At 44.3% G+C, this 21,925-nt stretch overlaps 1 protein-coding gene across 1 annotated transcript in view; it reads left to right on the top strand.

Annotated features, from left to right (window-relative positions):
* The first annotated feature begins 305 nt into the window (after nt 1-305).
* The window catches only part of PGBD5 (piggyBac transposable element derived 5), a 202,604-nt gene continuing 180,984 nt past the window's right edge, over nt 306-21,925 (top strand). The window contains exon 1 of the mRNA XM_075862644.1: nt 306-920. Within this exon, the coding sequence (XP_075718759.1) occupies nt 407-920 (514 nt within the window). The 5' untranslated portion in view covers nt 306-406. The remainder of the gene's footprint in view (nt 921-21,925) is intronic.

Genomic DNA, 21,925 nt, shown 5'->3' with positions numbered 1-21,925 from the left:
CGTTCAAGCGCCTGCACATGCCGGTACGGCTGAAATTACGGGGATGTTTTCAGGCTGAAACATCCCCGTAATTTCAGCCGTAACGGACGCCCTCGTGTGAACATACCCTCAGACCCATTCTAATGAATGGGCAGATGTTTGCCGACGCTATTGAGCCGCTATTTTGGACGTATTTCGGGGCAAAAACGCCCGAATTACGTCCGTAAATAGTGTGTGTGTGTGTGAACATACCCTCAATGCAAATGGGGCGCTGTTGTTTCGTCCCTGAACCGGTGAGCAATCACACCAAAGGGATAAAAGGAAAAGAGGCGGATCCGGGGAGGAGAGAGAGGAAGCGCTCGGGTCTCCGTCAATCTCTTCAGCAGTCACATCCATAGTCTTCGCGATCAGCAGGGAATCGATTACAATGATGCCGGCTGATGTTTCGGAAAGCGCTGAGAACAAGGTGGCCTTGTCTCTGCTGGAAGCCGCCCGTACCCGCTATGAGAGCCTGCAAATCTCCGATGACCTTTTCGGGGAATCGGAGGACAGCAGTGGGAATCCGTTCTACAGCACATCACCGGATTCATCTGCTGAAGTCAGCTCCTCCGAGGACAAGGATGAGGATAGCGCAGAAAACACGGCAAGCGCTCAACAAGGGGATCGCGGGACTGAGGTAGACCCGTCAGACTTGCACGTTCCCACCAGCTCTGAATTCAGGCCTAAAGTCGGAAGGCGCAGTGTATTCCACGGAAAGGACAAGATGAGCAGAGGTAAAGCTGACGACGCAGCCCATCCTTGTGATAAAATGCAGGCAGGTGGAAGAGGAAGAATGTGTGACGCTGCCTGCAATAGAAAGCCTGCAGACGACGTGGATGATGAGGATGGTTGGTCCTCCACCCTTCAGAATGTACCCACCCCTAGCTTCAACGAGACTACTGGTAAGAAATACTCCATCTCTGATCAAAGGCGTAACTTCAGACTTCTCGGCCAATGTGTAGCAAACTATATGGCAGAGGCCTTTTGGGCCCCCTCAGGCAGCAGGGCCCGGGTGTGACTACAACCTATAGATATGCCCCATATCACCCACCTGCTCATTCTTCACCTATATCGCCCATGTTATATGTAAAGGGTTAACATTGTGAGTATTCTCCGCACACAGAACCCTTATCCCATTGGTAAAGACGATTGTAGTAACCTCTGAGTTATCTTTCTGTGGAGGAAGAGCGTTTATCACAAATATACTTCAAATGTTTTCCGTTGTGACAGGGTTCCGCTGCAGTCGACTGCGCTATTGATTCCGTCAAAAAAGATCGAACCCTGTCTCAACGGTGACAAACTGCAACCTTTAGCAACGTTTCCGTCACCATTGATATCAATGGTGAATCAAACAAAAGCTTAGGTTTCCATTTGCCTTTCCGTTGAGGGGTTAACCCGACTGAAACCTCCGACAGAACCCCTCAACGGAAGGGCAACAGTGATGTGAACACAGCCTAACATGCCCAATCCTCATTTTTGTCACGTCTACTAACAGTTCAATGTTTGTTTTTAGCCCTTTTGCTTCAGGGACAAAACTCACTTCTCACTTTTTATTATAGTCAAACCTCAATTATAAAATAAATTTAAAAAAATCTTACTATACTAGTGACTGTGGCATGAAGATCGGGTAAACGAGCGTTCATATGAACACTCATTCCCAATTAAATGCTGCCCAAAAAATGGTCACTTGTCAGCAGCAAATCTGCCCAAATAAACGGATGTGCTGCCGACAAGATGCAAAGTGGGGACATACCAGCGTATTCATGATGGTACGTTCCTATCATTGCTTCATCGCATAAATGGAGCAAACCGGTGCTGATCGACAAGTTATGTCGGTGCTCGTTTACTGTGCAAAAATCTGTTTGCGTAAAACCAGCTTAAATGTCCCATGAGGGGTATTTATGACATATCCACAGAATATGTCAGATAGATGTGGGTCCCACATCTATCTCTAGAACGGGGCTCCTAAACCCAGGGGCGTAGCTAAAGGCTCATGGGCTCCGATGCAAAAGTTCAGCCCCCGCACAAATTCTTTTCCTGGCCGATGGCAGAGGTCCGCCCGTCATCTTAAACTACATGTCTGGGTCTCTAAAGTGACCAATCGATGCAGCACTAGCAGCTAGAGAAAATGCTAGAGTCTTAAGAGATCGGGCACAAGCCCCAGGACATGTTACCCCCCCCCCCCGGCCACCAAAAAAAAAAGTCTACGCCACGGGATAGGATTAGGTACAGCAGCTCAGGAGGCAGTATTAAACATGATCGAATTAGATACATCAGCTCAGCATACAGTATCACACGTGAGAGACGTAGATACAGCAACCCAGCAGACCGTATCACAAGAGAGGCTTAGATACAGCGGCTCAGTAGACAGTATTAGGCCTTATTTACACAAAGTCAATGGGTGCGTGAAATAAAACAGACAGCACACGGACATCATCCGTTGTCCGTGATTCACGCAAAAGTTTCTAAAGAAATGAGGGGAAAAAAACCCATCTTCAGGTTTTTTTTTTCCCTAACGTATAAATTGTGTGACATACGGATGACATACGCACGTAAAAAATGCAGACGCGCACCGTACACGGATTTCAGACGTTCTACAAGAAAAACGCTGGGTTTTTTACGCAGCAAAACGGACACATTCATGTGAATAAGGCCTAACATGAGAGGCTAAGATACAGCGACTCCGTAAACAGTATCACACAAGAGGCTTAGATACAATGGCTCAGCAGACAGTATCCATATACTTTCCTTCCTCGCTCCTGTCGGGTCCTCTACAGCTCCAGCGCAGCGCTGGGTTCCGACACTGTTCAGCTTTATGACATTATGTGCGCCAAATATACAATTTACTGACACTAAACTGCGTCAGGACCCAGCACTGTCTGTTCCTGGAGCCAAAGAGGACTTGATTTAGGAGCGCGGACAGTAATTATATGGAGGAGTTACTGTAGTAACCGTGGTTTGTGTAGTATCACCTATTGGAAACTACATAGGTCCAGTTACTACAGTAACTGCTGACAGACATAGTGCAGGGGGTCATGGGCAGCGGATTTTGCTGTGAGTATATTGTAAATCCGCAACAAATCCCTCCCAAAATCTGCATGTATCACATAGCCACAAATTTGTGCAATGCAAAGGCAATTTTTTTTTCCAGGGACAGTTCGTGTGTGTTCACACTGAGTTTTTTTGCAGGAGGAAAATTCTGCCTCAAAATTCTGTTTGGGATTTTGAGGCAGATTTTGACCTTCCTGCATGCGATTTTCGCGGGTTTATCACGTAGTTTTTCCGCTCGCGCCCATTGAGTGCTATGGGCAAAAAACTCTGCGAAATACGCTTTCTCTGCCTCTCATTAATGTCAATGGGAGGTCAGAAGTGTAACCGCGTGAACATAGGGCATGCCCCTTCTTCCTCCCGCAAGCGGTAAAACCAATGAAATCAATGGGAGGCATTTTCGGCCGGTTTTTGACGAGTTTTGCGGAGCGGTTTCCGCGCCAAAAAACTCATCAAAATACTCCGTGTAAACAGGTTGTTAGGGTGTGGCGTCTTTGGTGGGTGTCTTATGGGGGCGTGGTTTATCTGGTGTGCCTACAAAAAAAACGAACATAAAATTTCTGCACTAGTTATGATGACAAATACTATGGTGGCCGGTATGTCTCTGGTTGTTTACAGGCAGGTGATGTCTCACTTTATCATTAGGGCAAGGATATATATGCTGACCACTACTGGTAGCATAAAGACCAGCGTAGATAGTGTCACACTCAGTGCCCCTTGTAGATGGTGCCACACACTGCTCCCTGTAGATATGGACACACTCTGCTCCATGTAGGTATAGCAACACACTGCTCCCTGTAGATGATGGTACACACAGCTCCCTCCCTGTCCATGTAGAGTGGAATCTCCGGCCAGGCGTCGGCAATGCTCTGGCCAGTGGTTCCACTGCAGGAGGTGCCCCTGACGTCACTGCCCTTATATGGACAGTGAAGTCATGGGCTACTCCTGAAGTGCTGGAATCCGCGACCAAAGCGTTGCTGACGCCATGGCTGGGAATTCCACTCATAGAGAGAGCCCTGACTTCACTGTCCATATAAGGGCAGTGACGTCCGTGGCACCTCCTGCAGAGTAACCCCAGGCGTCGGCGACGCTTTGGCCGGGGCTTTTGCTCCAGAAGAACTGAATGGCAGAGCAGGAAGCGAATAGTTTCCTGCTCTGCAACAGTATTCAATTGTATTTGCGTCTGAAAAATACTCACCGCAGGTCAAATTCTGCTCTGAATATTTACGCAGCATGTTGATGAGATTTGTTAAATCTCATCCACTTTCCTGCTACTGTATTCTGCTGCGTTTTTTCCGGACGGAAAAAACTCAGCAATTCCGCTACGTGTGGACAAGCCCTAAAAACTGCATCTGGAAACCTCTGCAATTTGATGCGTTTTTAGTAATGCAGTTGCAATTTTATTGCACGGCAGAAAATTTTAATGGAAATGCACCTAGATGTATTCAGACGGTGTGGTTGAGCTGCAGAAGAAACGCGGCTATTCTGCAGCGTGTGGACGAGCCCTATGGGTAAGTTGACACGTAGCATATATATATTCAGGTTTTCCACAACGGGTTTTGTTGTGTAAAATCCGCAGCAATATACAGTAGCAGCAAAGTGAATGAGAACTGAACAAATGATGAGTGGAAAGAATGCTCAGAAATTGACCTGCGCTACGTTTTTTTTAATAAGCAGCATGTCAATTGTATTTGCGTAATTGCCGCTTTTTTTTTTTTTGCGGGTCTTCCCCATTGAATACAATGGGAAAACAACAAATAGCAGATGTTGCATTTTTTGCGGCGGAAAAACTCAGAAAAAAATAATCTTAGGCCTCATTCACACGGCAAGGTTTCCCGGCCGGGTGCCGGCCGTTCATAAATCGGCCGGCATCCGGCTGCATTAGGAATAATAGACCCCTAATGGGGCTATTCACACGACCGATTTTTTGACGGCCGGGAAAACCGCCCGTAAAAAATAGGACATGCTCTATTTTCGCCCGGGTACCCGGCCGCCCGGCTCCCATAGAAGTCTATGGGGCCGGGTAATACACGGCCATCACCGGGATGTGTCCCGAGCGACGGCCGGGTTTTCCGGCTCTTGCGCTCTATCTCCTCCTCCTCACAGCGCAGAGTGCATGTGAGGAGGAGGAGTTGAAGCCATTCTGACGAATGGCATCGCTGTACACGGTGTGGCAGGGCCGGGGTGTACAGCAGGTGGAAGGGAGCGCTGCGCTGGCTCCCTTCTCCTGCTTGTTTTAAAAGCGCCCTGGCCCGGCGACACCTTCCATGGCGCCGCTAGCAGCTGCAGCTGCTGCTGCTACTACTGTAGCGATGCCACTATAGCAGAGCAGGGAGGTATCTCCCCGCTCTGCTATGTGCTAGCCGCACTTTAGCTCCTTGAAGGAGCGGAATCCCCGTGTGTTCGGGGATTCCGCTCCTGGACAGAGCGCTTGATGTCTCTGCCCATATCTGGGCAGTGACATCAGGGGAAACTCCTGAAGCGGAATCCCCGAACACATGGGGATTCCCCTTCAGGAGTTGCCGCTGATGTCACTGTCCGGATCTGCCCGGCCCGGCACGGATGCATAACTTTATGCGGCCGGGCAGAATGGTCGATTTTACCGGCCGGCACTCGGGCTCGGACGCGACCCGGTCGTGTGAATCCCGCCTTATACTTACTCAGAATTCTTCGTCCAGGCCAGCCTCCTGGGATGACGTTTCATCCCATGTGACCACTGCAGCCAATCCAGGAGGCCTGGCTGCAGGACCTCAAAGTATATATGTGTTTTTGATTTTTTATTTTTTATTTTTTTTAAACGTGAAGTTTTCGGCAGTGGCCATTCCGACCGAAAAACTACACCACAATGTGGTGTGGTTTTTTTCAGCCAGAATTCCCTGAGGCAGCCAGTGCGGATACGCTTTTTACGCAGCGTATCCGCCCTGTGTGGACATATCCTCATTGTTATTTAACCCCTTAATGACCGCCGATACGTCTTTTTACGGCGGTCATTAGTGGGCTTTATTCTAGAGCGCCGACAAACTACGTCGCTGCTGTAGAATAAAGTAAACAGAGCAGGGAGCCGTGAAATCTCCCTGCTCTCAGCTGCCAGAAGCAGCTGAGGGCTGGGGGCGTCCCTGCTCTGCCGGGTGAGATCGATATTAGTATCGATCTCACCTGTTTAACCCTTCAGATGCGGTGCACAATAGCGTGCACCGCATCTGAATGGTTTTGGAGAGAGGGAGGGAGCTCCCTCTCATCTCACTGACACCCGGCGATAAAATCGCCGAGTGTCTGTGTCTTCTATGGCAGCCGGGGGTCTAATAAAGACCCCCAGGTCTGCCTGCAGCGAATGCCTGCTAGATCATGCCGCAGGCATGACCTAGCAGATGCCTGTCCGTTTTAAACGGACAGGCAGTAATACACTGCAATACAAAAGTATTGCAGTGTATTATAATAGCGATCGGAGGATAGTGAAGTCCCCTAGTGGGACTAGTAAAAAAGTAAAAAAAGTTTAATAAAGTTAATTTAAAAAAAAAGTGAAAAAAAAAAATGAAAAACCCAGCTTTTCCCCTTACAAACTGCTTTACTATTAAAAAAAACTACAATAAAGCAAAAAAGTTACACATATTTGGTATCGCCGCGTCCGTAACGACCCCGACTGTAAAGCTGTTACATTATTTAACCCGCACTGAACGCCGTAAAAAATAAAATAAAAAACAATGGAAAAATTGCTGTTTTCTGTTAATCCTGACTTAAAAAAAATGTGATAGAAAGTGATCAAAAAGTCGCATCTACTCTCAAATGGTACCAATAAAAACTGCAAGTCGTCCCGCAAAAAACAAGACCTTATACAGCTATGCCGACGCAAAAATAAAAAAGTTACAGCTCTTCGAATGTGACAATGGAAAAATCTAAAAAATGGCTTGGACATTAGGGCCCAGAATGCCAGCAGGGGGAAGGGGTTAAAGGTTAAGGGCTAGTCCACAAGTAACAGAATTTTCTGCAGCAATTCTGTTGAAAGTAGCAGACATTCCGCTGCGGGAAAAAACGCACCATTTCCTGCGTTTTTACAAAAAATTGTGCAGATTTTGCTGCGTTTTTTCTCAATGTTGGGAGATGGTGACATCTCTGAAAAACGCAGAAATTCAGTCCACTTTCCGCAGCAGGAGTAGACATGCTGCGGTATGAAAAATATGCACTGCAGGTCAATTTCTGGTCAGAATTTTTACGCAGCATGTGGATGAGATTTGTTAAATCTCACCCACATTGCTGCTACTGTACTCTGCTGCGTACATCCATCTGCGATTCCAAATGGAAAATACGCAGCAATTCCGCTACTTGTAGAGAAGCCCTAAGCCTAACAGTGGCTTAGGAATTAGATAGCATTTTTATGCCACAACTTTCAAAATCGCGGCAATGCCGTGCTATTTTAGCCGACTTTTTTGTAGTCGCGGTAAAAATGGTGCAGTTTTGGCGCTATTTTTGTAATCTCGTCAAAACTGCGCCATTTTTCAAAAATCAAGACACAAAACGCAACAAAATCGGGAAAAATTGAAACTCATGTAAACGTGAGTGGTTGGGGGAGAACTTGGTGTAGGAGCCCTATAGTCATGTTCACCGCTCTCTGCAGTCTCTAAGGAGCGGGGGAAATCATTGATGCCTGCTGATGATCGGACTGCAAACTGCAGATACGCAGTAATGTCTCAGTAGACATCGTGACTGGTGGGCGGGATCTCTTCTCTGCTGAGCGGTAGCCGCTGCTTTCTTTCATGTTCCGCGGCCTCGGGTCTTCATGATGCTTGTGCAGAAGCCTCATTATTCTTGTTTTACAGACGTGGTTTGGGCAGGGCCTCAGGCCCCCCTGGCTCTGGGGCCCGATTGCAAGTGCGACCCCTATAGCTCTGTCACTGCCTAAACCCTGTTCTACATTTCTGTTCTGGCTGATTTCTGACCGTGAAGGAGAAAATGGCGTAGCTCGCTGAGCTACGCTGTTTCCGTAAGCCCCATAGAACTGAATGGTAGTTACGGAAACGGCGTAGCTCAGCAAGTTACGCTGTTTCCGTAACTCCTGAGCATGTAATCAGGAAGTGGCCCGGAAGTCCGTGTGAGCACAAAAAGTTAGAACGGGGATTAGGGGGCCATGTTCTAGAGATAGGTGTGGTTCCCAGAGCTGGGACCCGCATCTATCTGACATTTATGACATATTGTGCGGATATGTCAAATGTCCCTCATGGGAAAACCCCTTCAAGGGTTACACACAGGGCAGGTACACAGCGTATCCCTCCTGGAAACCTCAAGGAATTCCGGCCGAAAAACCGCACCAAATTGTGGTGCAGTTTTCGGGCGGCATGTCCACTCTGGAAATCCTGCAGGTAGATATGGTGACTCTTCCCTCTGTTCTGAGCGCAGCCTGGCATCCTGGGATGACGCTGTAGTCCAAGTGACTGCTGTAGCAGTCACATGGGATGAAATGTCATCCCAGGAGGCCACACTATTCTCAGAATAGAGGATCGCGTCACTAGGACTACGTCTTGGGGTAAGCATAAACTATTTTATTTGTAGCTTTTTTTTTCTTCTCATATGAGATTTTTTTTATTTTATCTTTTGCGGCTGCAAAATTGCAGCGTTTTCGCTGCAAAAGTCGCAACATGTGGCTCTTTGTTGTAAGTTTTGCTTTCTCATTGAACTCAATGGCGAAAACCCGCAACAGAAGAGCAGCGATTCCGCAGCGAAAGTTGACATGCTGCGGAATTAAAAAACGCACAGTAGATCAATTTATGAACGGTTTCTTGGCTGTTTTTATTTTTTTGTTTTTATTTTATCCTGTGTGGATAAGATTTATTCAAATCTCATCTACACTGCTGCTTCTGTTATACGCTGCAGCTTTTTCGCAATGAATTCCGTTGTGGAAAATCCGCAGCGTATATGCCCAGTGTGTTCCTACCCTTAGGCTACAATCACGTATGCGACGGACGTTTTTTTTTTTTTAACGGCCATTTTCAGAACAATGAAGTTCTATGGGCGTATTCACATGGCCGTTTTTCGTGAATATGGGCCTCTCAAAAAATAGGGCATGTCCTATTTTTGGTCGTTTTCGCAACCAGACGGCTTCCATAGAAGTCAATGGATCAGTTTTTACCGGCCGTTTTTCAGGAAATGATCCTTGTAATGGCCGGTAAAAACTGATTCTTGCCTAGGACTCTCCGCACACAGCACTACTTTGAGCGCTGAGCCCAGGGAAGTCCTTGACACTACTGTCCATATAAGGACCGTGAAATCAGGGTTTTCATCAATGAAAACCCTAGAGCATCGGAAGATCAAAACGTGTATACAGGTGCAAGAACGCCTGTGACTGCAAGTTTATACAGCACACAATACGGCACCCGTATACACGTTTTGTTGGAATGTGCTGTTCAAATTTTGTGTTTATGTGATTCATATATGTGGGGTTAGAGACTGCCTCCATTTTTGATCTTGCACTCCTCCCATTCTGCCCCGGGTGATTTGAATTAGTTTAATGCTGGTTCCTACCATCCCCAAGTAATATGTATGCTTAGTCCCAGTTCTGGGTGTATGTGCAGTGTAGGTTCTCACCTCCATAGAGGTTGCCTTGTTGTGGCAGGTGGGCTCACACAATATGATCAAAATGTGCGCTAAGAACCTCCCTATTGTAGGTAGATTTAGCAGTAATGCATATTTATTTATATTTAGTGGCTTAGGTGGCATTAGTGTTCGCAGAGTGCTGTCGCCATTTTCTTGTGTACTATCCATATATGGACAGTGACGTCATTGGGTTACTCTTGGAGCGGAATCGCCAGCCTGCTCTGGCAGGGGATTCCGCTCTCCTGACGTCACTGTCCATATATGGACAGAGACGTCAGGGGATCCATCTATGGGTGCAGTTTTTATGCAGCATATCCATCCTGTGGGAACCGGGCCTTAAACCTCTGTTCGTTCTGAGGCTTAGGAGTTCAGTGGGAAGTAGTCACACTCAAATTTATTCAGTGCCTCCTGCTCTATAACATGCCTGCCAATATTTTTTTTTCAAATCTGACGTGTTCTTTTATGTGGTAATAACTTGGGAATGCTTTTACCTATCCAATCGATTCTGAGATTGTTTTCTCTTGACATATTGTACTTTGTTAGTGCAAAAATTCGGTCGATAAATTCAATATGTATCAGTGAAAAATGCCAATATGTATAGAAACTTTGCAAAAATGGCCATTTATTTAAATTTAAATTAATACCACACAAAATAGTCACTAAATAACATTTCCCATAGGTCTACTTTATGTTTGCATAGTTTTTTGAACGTCCTTTTATTTTTCTTTGACGTTACAAGGTTTAGAACATTAGCATCAATTTCTCAAATTTTTCAAGAAAATTTCAAAAGGCAATTTACAAATAAAATTTTTTTGTTGCCGAAATTCATTTTTTTTTAATACATTTATTTTCTATAACACAGAAGGTTTTACCAGAGAAACACAACTCAATATTTATTGCCCAGATTCTGCAGTTTTTGGAAATACCCCACATGTGGCCCTAGTGTGCTAATGGACTGGAACACAGGCCTCAAGCAAAGGAGCACCTGGAGGATTTTGGGGCCTCTTTGTATTTTAGGAACCATGTCCGGTCTGAAGAGGTCATTTGGTGCCAAAACAGTGGAACCCCCAACCCCCCCAAAAAAAAAGTTACCCCATTTTGTAAACTACTCCTAGATAAATTCCATGAGGGGTGTATAGTTAGGCTACATTCACACGACCATGGAAAAAATTGGGCATTAAAAACCGGTCAGCTTTTGCCTCATGCACACGACCGTTGTGCCACTCAGGCCGTTTTTGTTGGCATCCGAGTGGCACCCGATAGTCTTCACGGACCCATTCACTTTAGCGGGTGAATAAGGTCCGTGAAAAATGGTTTGAGTCTCCGATCCGAGGGAAGATAGAACATGTCCTAGTCGTGTCCGTTTTTCATGGCCATGTGGCATCCTATTAGGAGCTACGGCGGCGCTACCGGTGGCGGGGGGGTCACTATCTACACAGGGGTGCTATCTCCAGGGGGGTTCAGAGGGAGACAGGAGTCCCCGGCCAGAGATCTCGCAATGCTCTGGCCGGAGACTCTACAGTTGAAAGCCCGACATCACTGTCCATATATGGACAGTAATGTCAAGGGCTTCACAGGGCTCAGCACTGAAAGTAGCGCTGTGTGCGGTGAATCCTCGACCAGAATCAGTTTTTACCGGGCGTTACTTGATCAATTCCTAAAAATCGGTCAGTAAAAACTGATACATTCACTTCTATGGCAGCCGTGGGGACGCCAAAACGGCCAAAAATGGGTAATTTCCTATTTTTTGACGGCCAGTTTTCACAGGCCGTTAAAAAGACGGCCGTGTGAATACACCCATAGAACTCTATTGTTCTGAAAACGGCTGTGTGACCCCCGTTACAAAAACGTCCACCGTTTTTCACTGTCGTGTGAATGTAGCTTTAGCGTCTTGACCCCACAGGTATTTTGCTATTTTTTTTGGAGTTAGTTTGTGAAAATTAGTATCTTTTTTTTTTTTTTCTTCCGATTACGGAAATACCCCATGTGGTAATAAATTGCTGTTTGGACCCGCAGTAGGGCTCAGAAGGGAAGGAGCACCATTTGGATTTTGGAGCGCAGATTTTGCTGGATTGGATTTGCTGGATTGGTTTTCAGTACCATGTCACGTTTGCAATGCACTGGAGGGACCAAAACAGTGGAAACCCTCCATTATGGAAACTACACCCCTCCAGGAATCTTTCTAGGGGTATAGTTAGCATTTTGACCCCACAGGTTTTTTGCAGAATTTTTTTATCTTCACAAGGGATAAAGGAGAAAAGGCACCCTAACATTTGTAAAGCAATCTCTCTCGATTACGGCAATACTCCACATGTGGTAATAAAAGTTTTTTTTATTAGAAATTAACCTATTCAGGACTGATCCTTTTTTGCTTTTTTATTTTAGTTTTTCACTCCGCCTTCTAAACGCCATAACTTTTTTCTTTTTCCATCAATAGAGTGGTGTGAGGGCTGATTTTTTTGTGGGAAGAGTTGTAGTTTCTGTTGACGCCATTTTAATTACCATATAATGTACTGGGAAACTGAAAATAATTCTTTGCGGAATGAAATTGGAAAAAACTGATTCCTCTATTGCTTTTTGGGTTTAGTTTTTACCGCTTTCACCGTGCGGTAAAAAAGACAATGTAACTTTATTTTGTGTATCAATACGATTACGGTGATACCAAACGTATATAGTTTTTTTTTTTTATATTTTACTACTTTTACAAAGAAAAAAATATTTGATACAAAACAATTTTATTTTTTTTAACACATTCTAAGAGCCATAACTTTTTTTAATCTTTTGGTCGATTGAGCGGTGTGAGGTTTTATTTTTGGTGGAAGGAGCTGTAGTTTTTATTGGTACCAATTTTTGGTACGTACAACTTTTTTTTTTTTTTTGAAAAACATTTTTATTGGTTTTCATACAATCATAATACACTTCAAACACAACAGTATATTTACATTCAGACAGATGTCTTCTTTAACTCACGCAGGAGCGTACACAGTGCAATATTTGAGGTCTTGTCGTTCCTTGGGTTAACATCATTTTATTATATTCTGTCTCCCTTTCTTGAGCACATTAAAGACCTTGTACCTTAGTAAGCTTATCCTTTATTATATCCCTGTCTCTTTGAACTCAATGCCCTACTGTCTTGGCCCTCACTTAAGCCCCTTCCTTGTCCACTATCTTCCCCTGGTCTTTCATCCTCTCCTTTCCTCTATTCATTCCCTTCCATCAATGCACTTTCAAGCTTCCCAGAGTACCTTTAATATCTTCTGTAAGATACCAAGAAGTATATCTGAAGTTCTCCATCAGTTCCCCTATCTCTCTTGCAGGCAACTGTTCTATAAATGGCCTCCATCGTTTGAAAAAACCTGAGGTTCTTTGTTTCTTATGTTTTGTCGTTTCTACTTTATCTGAATACATACAGACTCTCATTTGCTGAGTTACATGGTGTATTGAGGGGATATTGCTTTCAATCCATCCTTTTAGCAGGCATCTTTTGGCTACAAGAAATATTATATGCATCAGTGGGGGAATATGCATCTGAATCTCTGTTACTTCTGCACTAGCTATCGCCTTATAATGAAAGAGCAACAGCATAGGGTCTGTTGGTATCTCTCTGTTCCATAGTAGCTGAACATAATCTAAAACTTTCCTCCAAAATTTTTGTATCTCTGGGCATGACCATATGCCATGGTATAAATCAGTATTTAATTGACTACATTTTGGACAAGCATGTATTCTGCTGGTATTAGCTATCGTTGCTGGAATATTGAAAGCATAAATTGCCGCATGCATTAATTTAAAGTGTGATTCTCTCCACACCTCATTCACCACACATTTCCTCACTACCTTCCAGCCCTCCAAAAGAGGACTTTTAACGTCTTGCATGTTCAAGGTGCGTCTCCAGTATGCAAACTGGTCTCTCGGAGCTACTCGGATGTACAATTCTCTTATTGTTTTGTAAAGCATCGACAGTGACGTCCTATGTGTCTCATCTCCAATCACCTCATCAAATGCATTATTTGTAATTTCTGATTCCAAATTCCTTACCAGTTTTGTGCAGAACGATTTAACTTGTAAATACTGAAGGAAATGGCTCGGGGAAATTTCAAATTTCTCTACTAATTCCGGTAATGTATATAATCTGGCCTCCGTAGCATGAAGTACATTGCCTACTGTCTCAATTCCCCTTTGTTTCCATGCTGTGAATAGAGAGCTCGATTGCCCCGCTGGAAATTCTATGTGTGACCATAGTGGTAGATATTTGGATAACTGATATGACAGCCCCATCTTTTTCCTCACCTCCTTCCAGCACATTATAGTATCTCTCAGTAGCACTGATCCCTTTACATGTCTAGGAAGCGCTGTTAGTCTAGTATGTAGTAAAGAGACGAGATCATGAGGTCCCGCCAGTGCCTTATCCAACTCGTAATTTGAATAGTGACTAGAATGCTGCAGCCAGTCCGCCACATGTCTAAATAAGCTGGCTATATTGTATCCCCTTAAGTGTGGTATATTTATCCCGCCTTGCCAGTGATAGCCTTGTAATTTCGCCATTGCGATTCTGGGTCTCTTATTTGCCCAAATAAACTTCGATGTTTTAGTATTAAAGTCCTTCACATCCTTATGTTTCAATAAAATGGGCAATGTCTGGAGTGGATACAACAGTCTTGCAAAAGATATCATCTTAACCAGATGACATCTACCAAATAGCGAAAGGGGCAAATTTGCCCATCTGATAAGTTCATTAGTTATTTTCTGGAAAAGCGGTTTGTAATTGAGTTTATACAGAGTTTCTGCCGTTTGCCCTATCTTAATCCCTAGGTATGTTATGTGTGATGTCGCTACCTTGATACCTGTTTTTTGAATTTCTATGTTTTCCCTATGATTATGTTGTGATAATCTCAGCAACTCACACTTTGCCGGATTAATCCTAAGCCCCGCAAAAGAACCATAATACCTAATCAGGTCAAAGACCTTCTGTAAGTGTAGATTGGGCTTTGACATAAACAGAAGAATATCATCTGCAAATACTGCTGACTTCACTTCCTTATCCCCTATGTGTATCCCCGAATATAACTCATCACCTTCTAAGATCTTGATAAGGGGTTCCAACGCCAGATCAAATAGCAACGGCGATAAGGGGCATCCCTGTCGCGTACCCTTCTGTAATGCGAATGTCGATGACCTGAATCCCGGCGTGCAAACTGCTGCAGTAGGTTCCGTATACAGTGCTCTCAGATACTGTCTGAAGTTCCCTTTTACATTAAACTTGTCCAGGACCATGTTTAGCCATCGCCATTCAACATTGTCGAAGGCTTTTTCTGCATCTATGACCACCAGAGCTGATTGGTCACATGACAATGGCCTAGTTTTAATCTCATCCATCACTCCCAGGACCTTTCTGATGTTAGTGACTGCAGCTCTACCCTTGATAAAGCCCACTTGTGATGTTCCCACCAACTGAGGCATCAAGACCGCCAATCTATTTGCCATTATCTTTGATATTAATTTAAGGTCCTGGTTTATTAGTGATATGGGTCTGTACGAACCCGGTTGCGAAAGATCTTTTCCTGTTTTGGGTAATACCTTTATGTACGCCATATTTGCCGCTGCTGGTATGTGGGTTCCCTGCATCAACGAGTTAAAATAGGATAATAATGTTGGTGTTATTTGTTCTATCATTATTTTGTAGAACTCTGCCGGGTATCCATCTGGTCCCGGAGCTTTACCTCTTGGTAATCCCTTAATTGCCATTTGTAGCTCTTCCATAGTAATTGGCGTATTAAGATTGTCTAATTGATCTGTGCTCAAAGTTGGCATATCTAACCCATCAAGCAACTGGTCTCCTTGTGTAGTGTTTGTCGTCTGTCCTTCTTTATATAATGTCTGATAATAGGATTTCAAAATGTCGTTTATTTTCCTAGGATCCGTGTGCATCTGCTCAGTATGATCTTTTAACTTTGTGATATGTGAGCGCGGCCGAAAGCCTCTTGATAATCCTGCTAGCAGCCTCCCTGCCTTATTTCCAAACCTAAAAAGCTCCGCCTCGTAAATTGATCTGCCATATTTCTCCTTTTTGTCTAGCCACTCCTCGAACAATCTCTTGGCTTCTACCCACTGTCTCTGTTTGTCTGGCTTCGGGTCTTTCTGAAAGCTGGAATATGCCCCCCTTAGACCATCACTGTATTCCTTATATTTCTGAAACGTTTGCTTCTTTTTGAATGCAGCATAAGCCATGATCCTCCCTCTCAGTACCGCCTTCGCTGTTTCCCAGTATAATGCATATTCTGTTCTGTGTGTCGCGTTGTCCCCGTCATATTCTAACCACCAACCTCTCAATAGCTCTTGGAATCCTTCCTCATTTGCTAGCACTGTCGGAAATCTCCAAATGAAATCCCCCCCTTTAGGGTATGTGTCAGTCAGCATTATGCTCATTGGAGCATGATCTGAGATGACCATATTTTTTATGTCCACCTGCTCCAATCTCTGTATCAAGTGTGGGCTCAAAAAAATATAGTCCAATCTTGACCATGATTTATGTTGTGACGAAAAGTAAGTGTACTCTCTACCATCTGGATTCATATGCCTCCAGCTATCCCCCAGCATTGTGGCTTGTGTAAAGTTCGGCAGGATGTCGTCTGTTGCAAGAGATTGTGCGAGGGGATTTCGTTGCCTGTCTTCAGCCGGATCCATTACCGAGTTAAAATCCCCCCCCACTATTTTCAGTACATTTGTGTCCGCCAGAATTTTATCCTGCAGTTCTTGGAAGAACGCACGGTTGCTTGTATTGGGGGCGTATATGTCATATATGCTTATTTCCCCCGCCGGTGTGTCCAGTAAGAGCTGTATTATGCGTCCCTCCTTGTCTGCATACTGTGAGCGTGTTGTGGATGTTAAATTTTTATGTATTAGGATCATCACTCCATTTTTTTTTTTAACTGCAGCTGACCCATAGACTTCTCCTACCCACCACTTTCTCATACGGAAAAAGTCCTTATCTTCCAGATGCGTCTCTTGAAGCAGAGCTATATCAACTTTTAGTGAATGCAAATGTCTCAATACCATGGCTCTCTTATGGGGGGACAGCAATCCTTTAACGTTCCATGTTATTATTCTCATAAAACAACTAACAACATTGAGCTATGTTGACCATGCATATCTCTTAATCCCACTCCTATTATCAACCAAAACCTGCAAATTGTGTTGATAATTTTACTACTAATTAGCTCCCTTGTGGTTGCTTTGTATATTATTAATCTTCTGTCCTTTGATGTAAAACCAAAACTTCTAACAATCCCATAACTTTCCCTTCTATCCCCAAGGGTCCCTTGCCTTCCCGCACCCATTATTTTCAAAACTTCACTTTTTTCTAACACAGTGCTTTCTCCCGCTTTCCTAACCAAATAGATTCTATCCTCCGACCACATAACAACATTACATATCACATCCCCCAGGAGTCAATCCCACCCCCGACGCCCTTCATATTTGTGAATATTCAGATGAGCCATCTGTCATGCTCACCCATCTTCTACCCGTTTCACTTAAACAGGCCAGTCTCCAAAGTCTCATCAAATTATAGTCCTGGTGTTTTATTTCACTACTCGTGGAGTCTGCGTCATTCTTTTTTCCCTTGGTGGTTGACTTTTCATTGACGGGGTTTGGACTTGTGCTGGCATCTCCTTCTCTGACGTTGACCTTGTCCCCTTCCGTGATAGATCCTCCTGCAACAAGTCCTTGAAAACTTCTTCAGCTTCTCGATGATCGGTGTAGATCTGCAAGGTTCCGCTTGGCGTTGTAACTTTCAATATCGCCGGATATTGGAGTTGGAATTTCAATCCCTTGTTATAAAAAGCGGTACATATCTTGCTGAATTGTTTGCGTTTTTTGGACACCTCAGCTGAATAATCCCCAAATATCATGATTGGTACTCCATTTAGCTTCGCCGGTCCCTGCCGCATTTTATAGGCTCTTAGTAGGGCTTCTTTGTCAGAATAGTCCAGATATCTTACTATGACTTGTCTGGCTCTCTTTCCAGCTCCTGCTTGTGACTGCTGCTGTTGTCTTTCTGGCCCCACTCGATGTGCTCTTTCAACCTTGCACGGCCCGTTCATGTTCAGCATTTTTGGCAAGTCATACTCGCATATTCGTTTCAGCTGTGCAACCGGTATGTTTTCTGGAAGACCTACTATGCGTAAATTGTTTCTCCGTGACCTGTTCTCCAAGTCGTCTATTTTGAGGGCCATCCTCTGCTTCTCTTCCATCAGCTCCTGAAGTGTCCCGTGCGTGTCTGCGGCTTCGTCTTCAAGCATTGAGATACGTTGTTCCACTTCATCCAACCGTGCCCCATGCTGAGTGAGCTCGCTTTGAAATTGCTGCAATGAGGCCGCTATCGTATTTGCTAGCGTGTCCTGTATATCCGGCGTTATACGCTTAGCCACTTCCCTGGCCAATTTTTTGTAATCGATCACTGGTGTCATTGCCGCGCCAGAAGCTGTTCCCATCCCATCATCATCCGATAATTGATCCTCGTGTTCTGAGGATGAATGTCCTGTGGGCTGTTTATCTTTGCGGGTTACTGGCGGCATCTTGTTCCCCGAGGTACTTGCGCGCCCTTTAGCTCTTGACCTGGTCACAATAACCAAAAGAGGCTTCTTGGGAGGCGGGATTGTATCCTAAAATGGCTTCTGTCTCCCCACAGTCGATCTCTATGCACCTTTCAGCAGCGCTTATGTGTAACTGTCTATACACAGTATGATTATTTTCTTTTGCTGGTCACTGCTTTCCCTTCTTTTAGCTCCTGTTATAATCTGCTTTTCACTTGCCTCTGTCTGACCGTGTTGAGAGTGTTTTCACTGGGGCTATCACCGGTATTCCTTCTGACTCCCCCGACACTGATCGATTATTCAGCCGTCTGCCTTATTCTCTAATACCGCTGCGTCATGCCCCCGGCCATGCTGCAAAATGGCGCCCGACTTTTTCCAGTGGATGCCTCGTCTCCTCCTCTTTCCTCAGAGCCGTTATGTACTGGCTTGCGTGGCGTGAATTTTCCCCTGTGTTCGCTCCCTGATGCCGTACCTCTACATATGGCGAGGGAGATGCCTCCGACTCTGTCTTGTTCCGTCTGGCGATGTCGGGAGTGATCACGCGGGAGCGCCGGGCTGATGCTGCGCTTCCGTCTGTTTCCTCCGAATACCGGACTTATTTATCACCTGGCTGCTCCGCTCTTCCCCTCAGACTGATGCTGGGGCTGAGGTAAGATTTAATACCGGATTTCGGTCGTGGATGCTGTGTTAGTCGATTTATTTTGGTCAATCTAGCACGGAGCGTTCTCTGCACCCTCCTCACATGTCAGCGCCGGAACCGGAAGTCCGTACAACTTTTTTGATCCCTTTTTTTTAATAACATTTTATTTAGAGCTAAGGTGACTAAAAAACAGTGATTTTGGCGGTTTAAATGTTTTATTTCTTATGGTGTTCATCGTGCGCTATAAACTACATTTAACTTTATGTTTTGCAGCGTTTGCACAATAAATTCACTTTTTTATAAAATTTATTTTTTGTGTCACCATATTCTGAGAGCAATAACTTTTTTTTTTTTTTTTCAGTCAAAAAAGCTGGCCTACGGTTGCCATGAAAACCATCAGCAACCCTTAAGATTGAATGGGGGCTGCCGATGTACTACAAACCCCCTAAATGTGTCGATCACCGCATTTAAGGGGTTAATTCCCAAAATCAGCGTTGATGAGCTGCTGATCAGCAACAGTGGATTGTCAGCTGTCGGGGACACCTGACATCCCAGTGCACACTATCGCCAACAGGAAGTCACTGTCGTTCCCGATGCACTCTGTCAGGAAGCCTATCAGGAGGCTGGTCCTGATAGGCTTCCGTACATGTCAGACGCGGAGGCCGTTGTTTGGGCTCCGGTTGCAATGCCAACCATCGGCAAACCTCGCGATTTCATTGTGGGGTCTGCCAATGTGCTAGAAACCCCTAAAATGCGGCAATTGCAATAGATCGCTGCATTTAAGGGGTTAACTGCCAAAATCAGCGGCAATTAGCTGCTAATCGGCAACAGTGGAGTGTCAGCTGTTGAGGACAGTGTGCACCTGGAACCGCGCAGTAACTACATCCTGGTGCGCTAAGACACTGGCCACCAGGACCTACAGTTGCATTGTGGTGCACCTAGGGGTTAAGGCCCCCTGGTCTGCCATGTTCGTTCTCCTATTAACCCCTTAAGGACGCAGCCTAGTTTTGGCCTTAAGGCTCAGAGCCCATTTTTCAAATCTGACATATTTCACTTTATGTGGTAATAACGTCGGAATGCTTAAACCTACCCAAGCGATTCTGAGATTGTTTTCTCGTGACACATTGGGCTTCATGTTCTAAGTAAAATTTGGTCGATATATTCAGTGTTTATTGGTGAAAAATTGCAAAATTTAGAGAAAATTTTGAAAAAATTGCATTTTTCAGAATTTAAATGCATCTGCTTGTAAAACAGACGGTTATACCACCCACAATAGTCACTAGTTCACATTTCCCATATGTCTACTTTAGATTGGCATCGTTTTTGGAACATTCTTTTATTTTTCTTGGACGTTACAAGGCTTAGAACATAAACAGCAATTTCTCATATTTTTAAGAAAATGTCAAAAGCCTTTTTTTTAAGGTACCTGTTCAGTTCTGAAGTGGCTTTGAGGGGCCTATGTATTAGAAACCCTGATAAAACACCCCATTTTAAAAACTAGACCCCTCAGAGTATTCAAAACAGCATTTAGAAAGTTTTTTAACCCTTCAGGCATTTCACAGGAATTAAAGCAAAGTTGAGGTGAACTTTGCAAATTTCATTTTTCTTGCGGAATTTCAATTTTATTCATTTTTTTTCTGTAACACAGAAGGTTTTACCAGAGAAACACTACTAAATATGTATTGTCCAGATTCTGAAGTTTTTAGAAATGTCCCACATGTGGCCCTACTGCGCTCGTGGACTAAAACACAAGCCCTAGAAGCAAAGAAGCACCTAGTGCATTTTGAGTCCTCTTTTTTATTAGAATATATTTTAGGCAGCATGCCAGGTTTGAAGAGGTGTTGAGGTGCCAAAACAGTAGGAATCCCCCAATAGTGACCCCATTTTGGAAACTACACCCCTCAAGGAATTCATTTATGGTTGTTGTTACCATTTTGACAGCACAGTTTTTTCACAGCACGTATTTGAATTGGGCTGTGAAATGAACAAAAATGTCATTTTTTCCAATAAAATGTCATTTGTGATCAAAATTTCTTATTTTCACAGGGAACAAAATACCCCATTTGGTTGCCCAATTTGTCCTTAGTGTGGCAATACCCCATTTGTGGTGATAAACTGCCGTTTGGGCCCATGGGAGGGCTCAGAAGGAAAGGAGCGCTATATGTTTGTTGGAGTCCAGATTTTGCTGGATTGGTTTTCGGGTGCCATGTCGCATTTGCAGAGCCTCAGGGGTATCAAAGCAATGGAAACCCACCAAAAGTGACCCCATTTTGGAAACTACACCCCTCAAGGAATTCATTTATGGTTGTTGTTAGCATTTTGAGCACACAGTTTTTTCACAGCACCTATTTCAATTGGGCTGTGACATTAAAAAAATGTCATTTTTTCCAATAAGATGTAATTTTTTATCAAAATTTCTTATTTTCACAGGGAACAAAATGCTCAATTTTGTTGCCCAATTTCTCCTGAGTGCAGCAATACCCCATTTGTGGTGATAAACTGCCGTTTGGGCCCATGGGAGGCCTCAGAAGGGAAGGAGCGCTGTGTGTTCTTTGGAGTCCAGATTTTGCTGGATTGGTTTTCGGCTGCCATGTCGCATTTGCAGAGCTCCAGAGGTATCAAAGCAATGGAAACCCACCAGAAGTGACCCCATTTTGGAAACTACACCCCTCAAGGAATTAATTTATGGGTAATGTGACCATTTAGACCCCATAGTTTCTTCACAGAACTTATTTGAATTGGGCTGGGAATTAAAAAAAAATATATTTTTTCCAATAATATGTCATTTTAGCTCAAAAATTCTTATTTTCACAAGAAATAAAATACTCCATTTTGTTGCCCAATTTGTCCTGAGTGCGGCAATACCCCATTTGTGGTGATAAACTGCCGTTTGGGCCCATGGGAGGGCTCAGAAGGAAAGGAGCGCTGTGTGTTCTTTGGAGTCCAGATTTTGCTGGATTGGTTTTCGGGTGCCATGTCGCATTTGCAGAGCCCCAGAGCTATCAAAGCAATAGAAAACAATCACAAATGACCCCATTTT

This window comes from Rhinoderma darwinii, chromosome 4, assembly GCF_050947455.1.
Source record: "Rhinoderma darwinii isolate aRhiDar2 chromosome 4, aRhiDar2.hap1, whole genome shotgun sequence".
NCBI classification, from domain to species: domain Eukaryota; kingdom Metazoa; phylum Chordata; class Amphibia; order Anura; family Rhinodermatidae; genus Rhinoderma; species Rhinoderma darwinii.
Note: the sequence above shows the minus strand (reverse complement) of the source record. Positions and strands in the feature narration are given on the sequence as shown.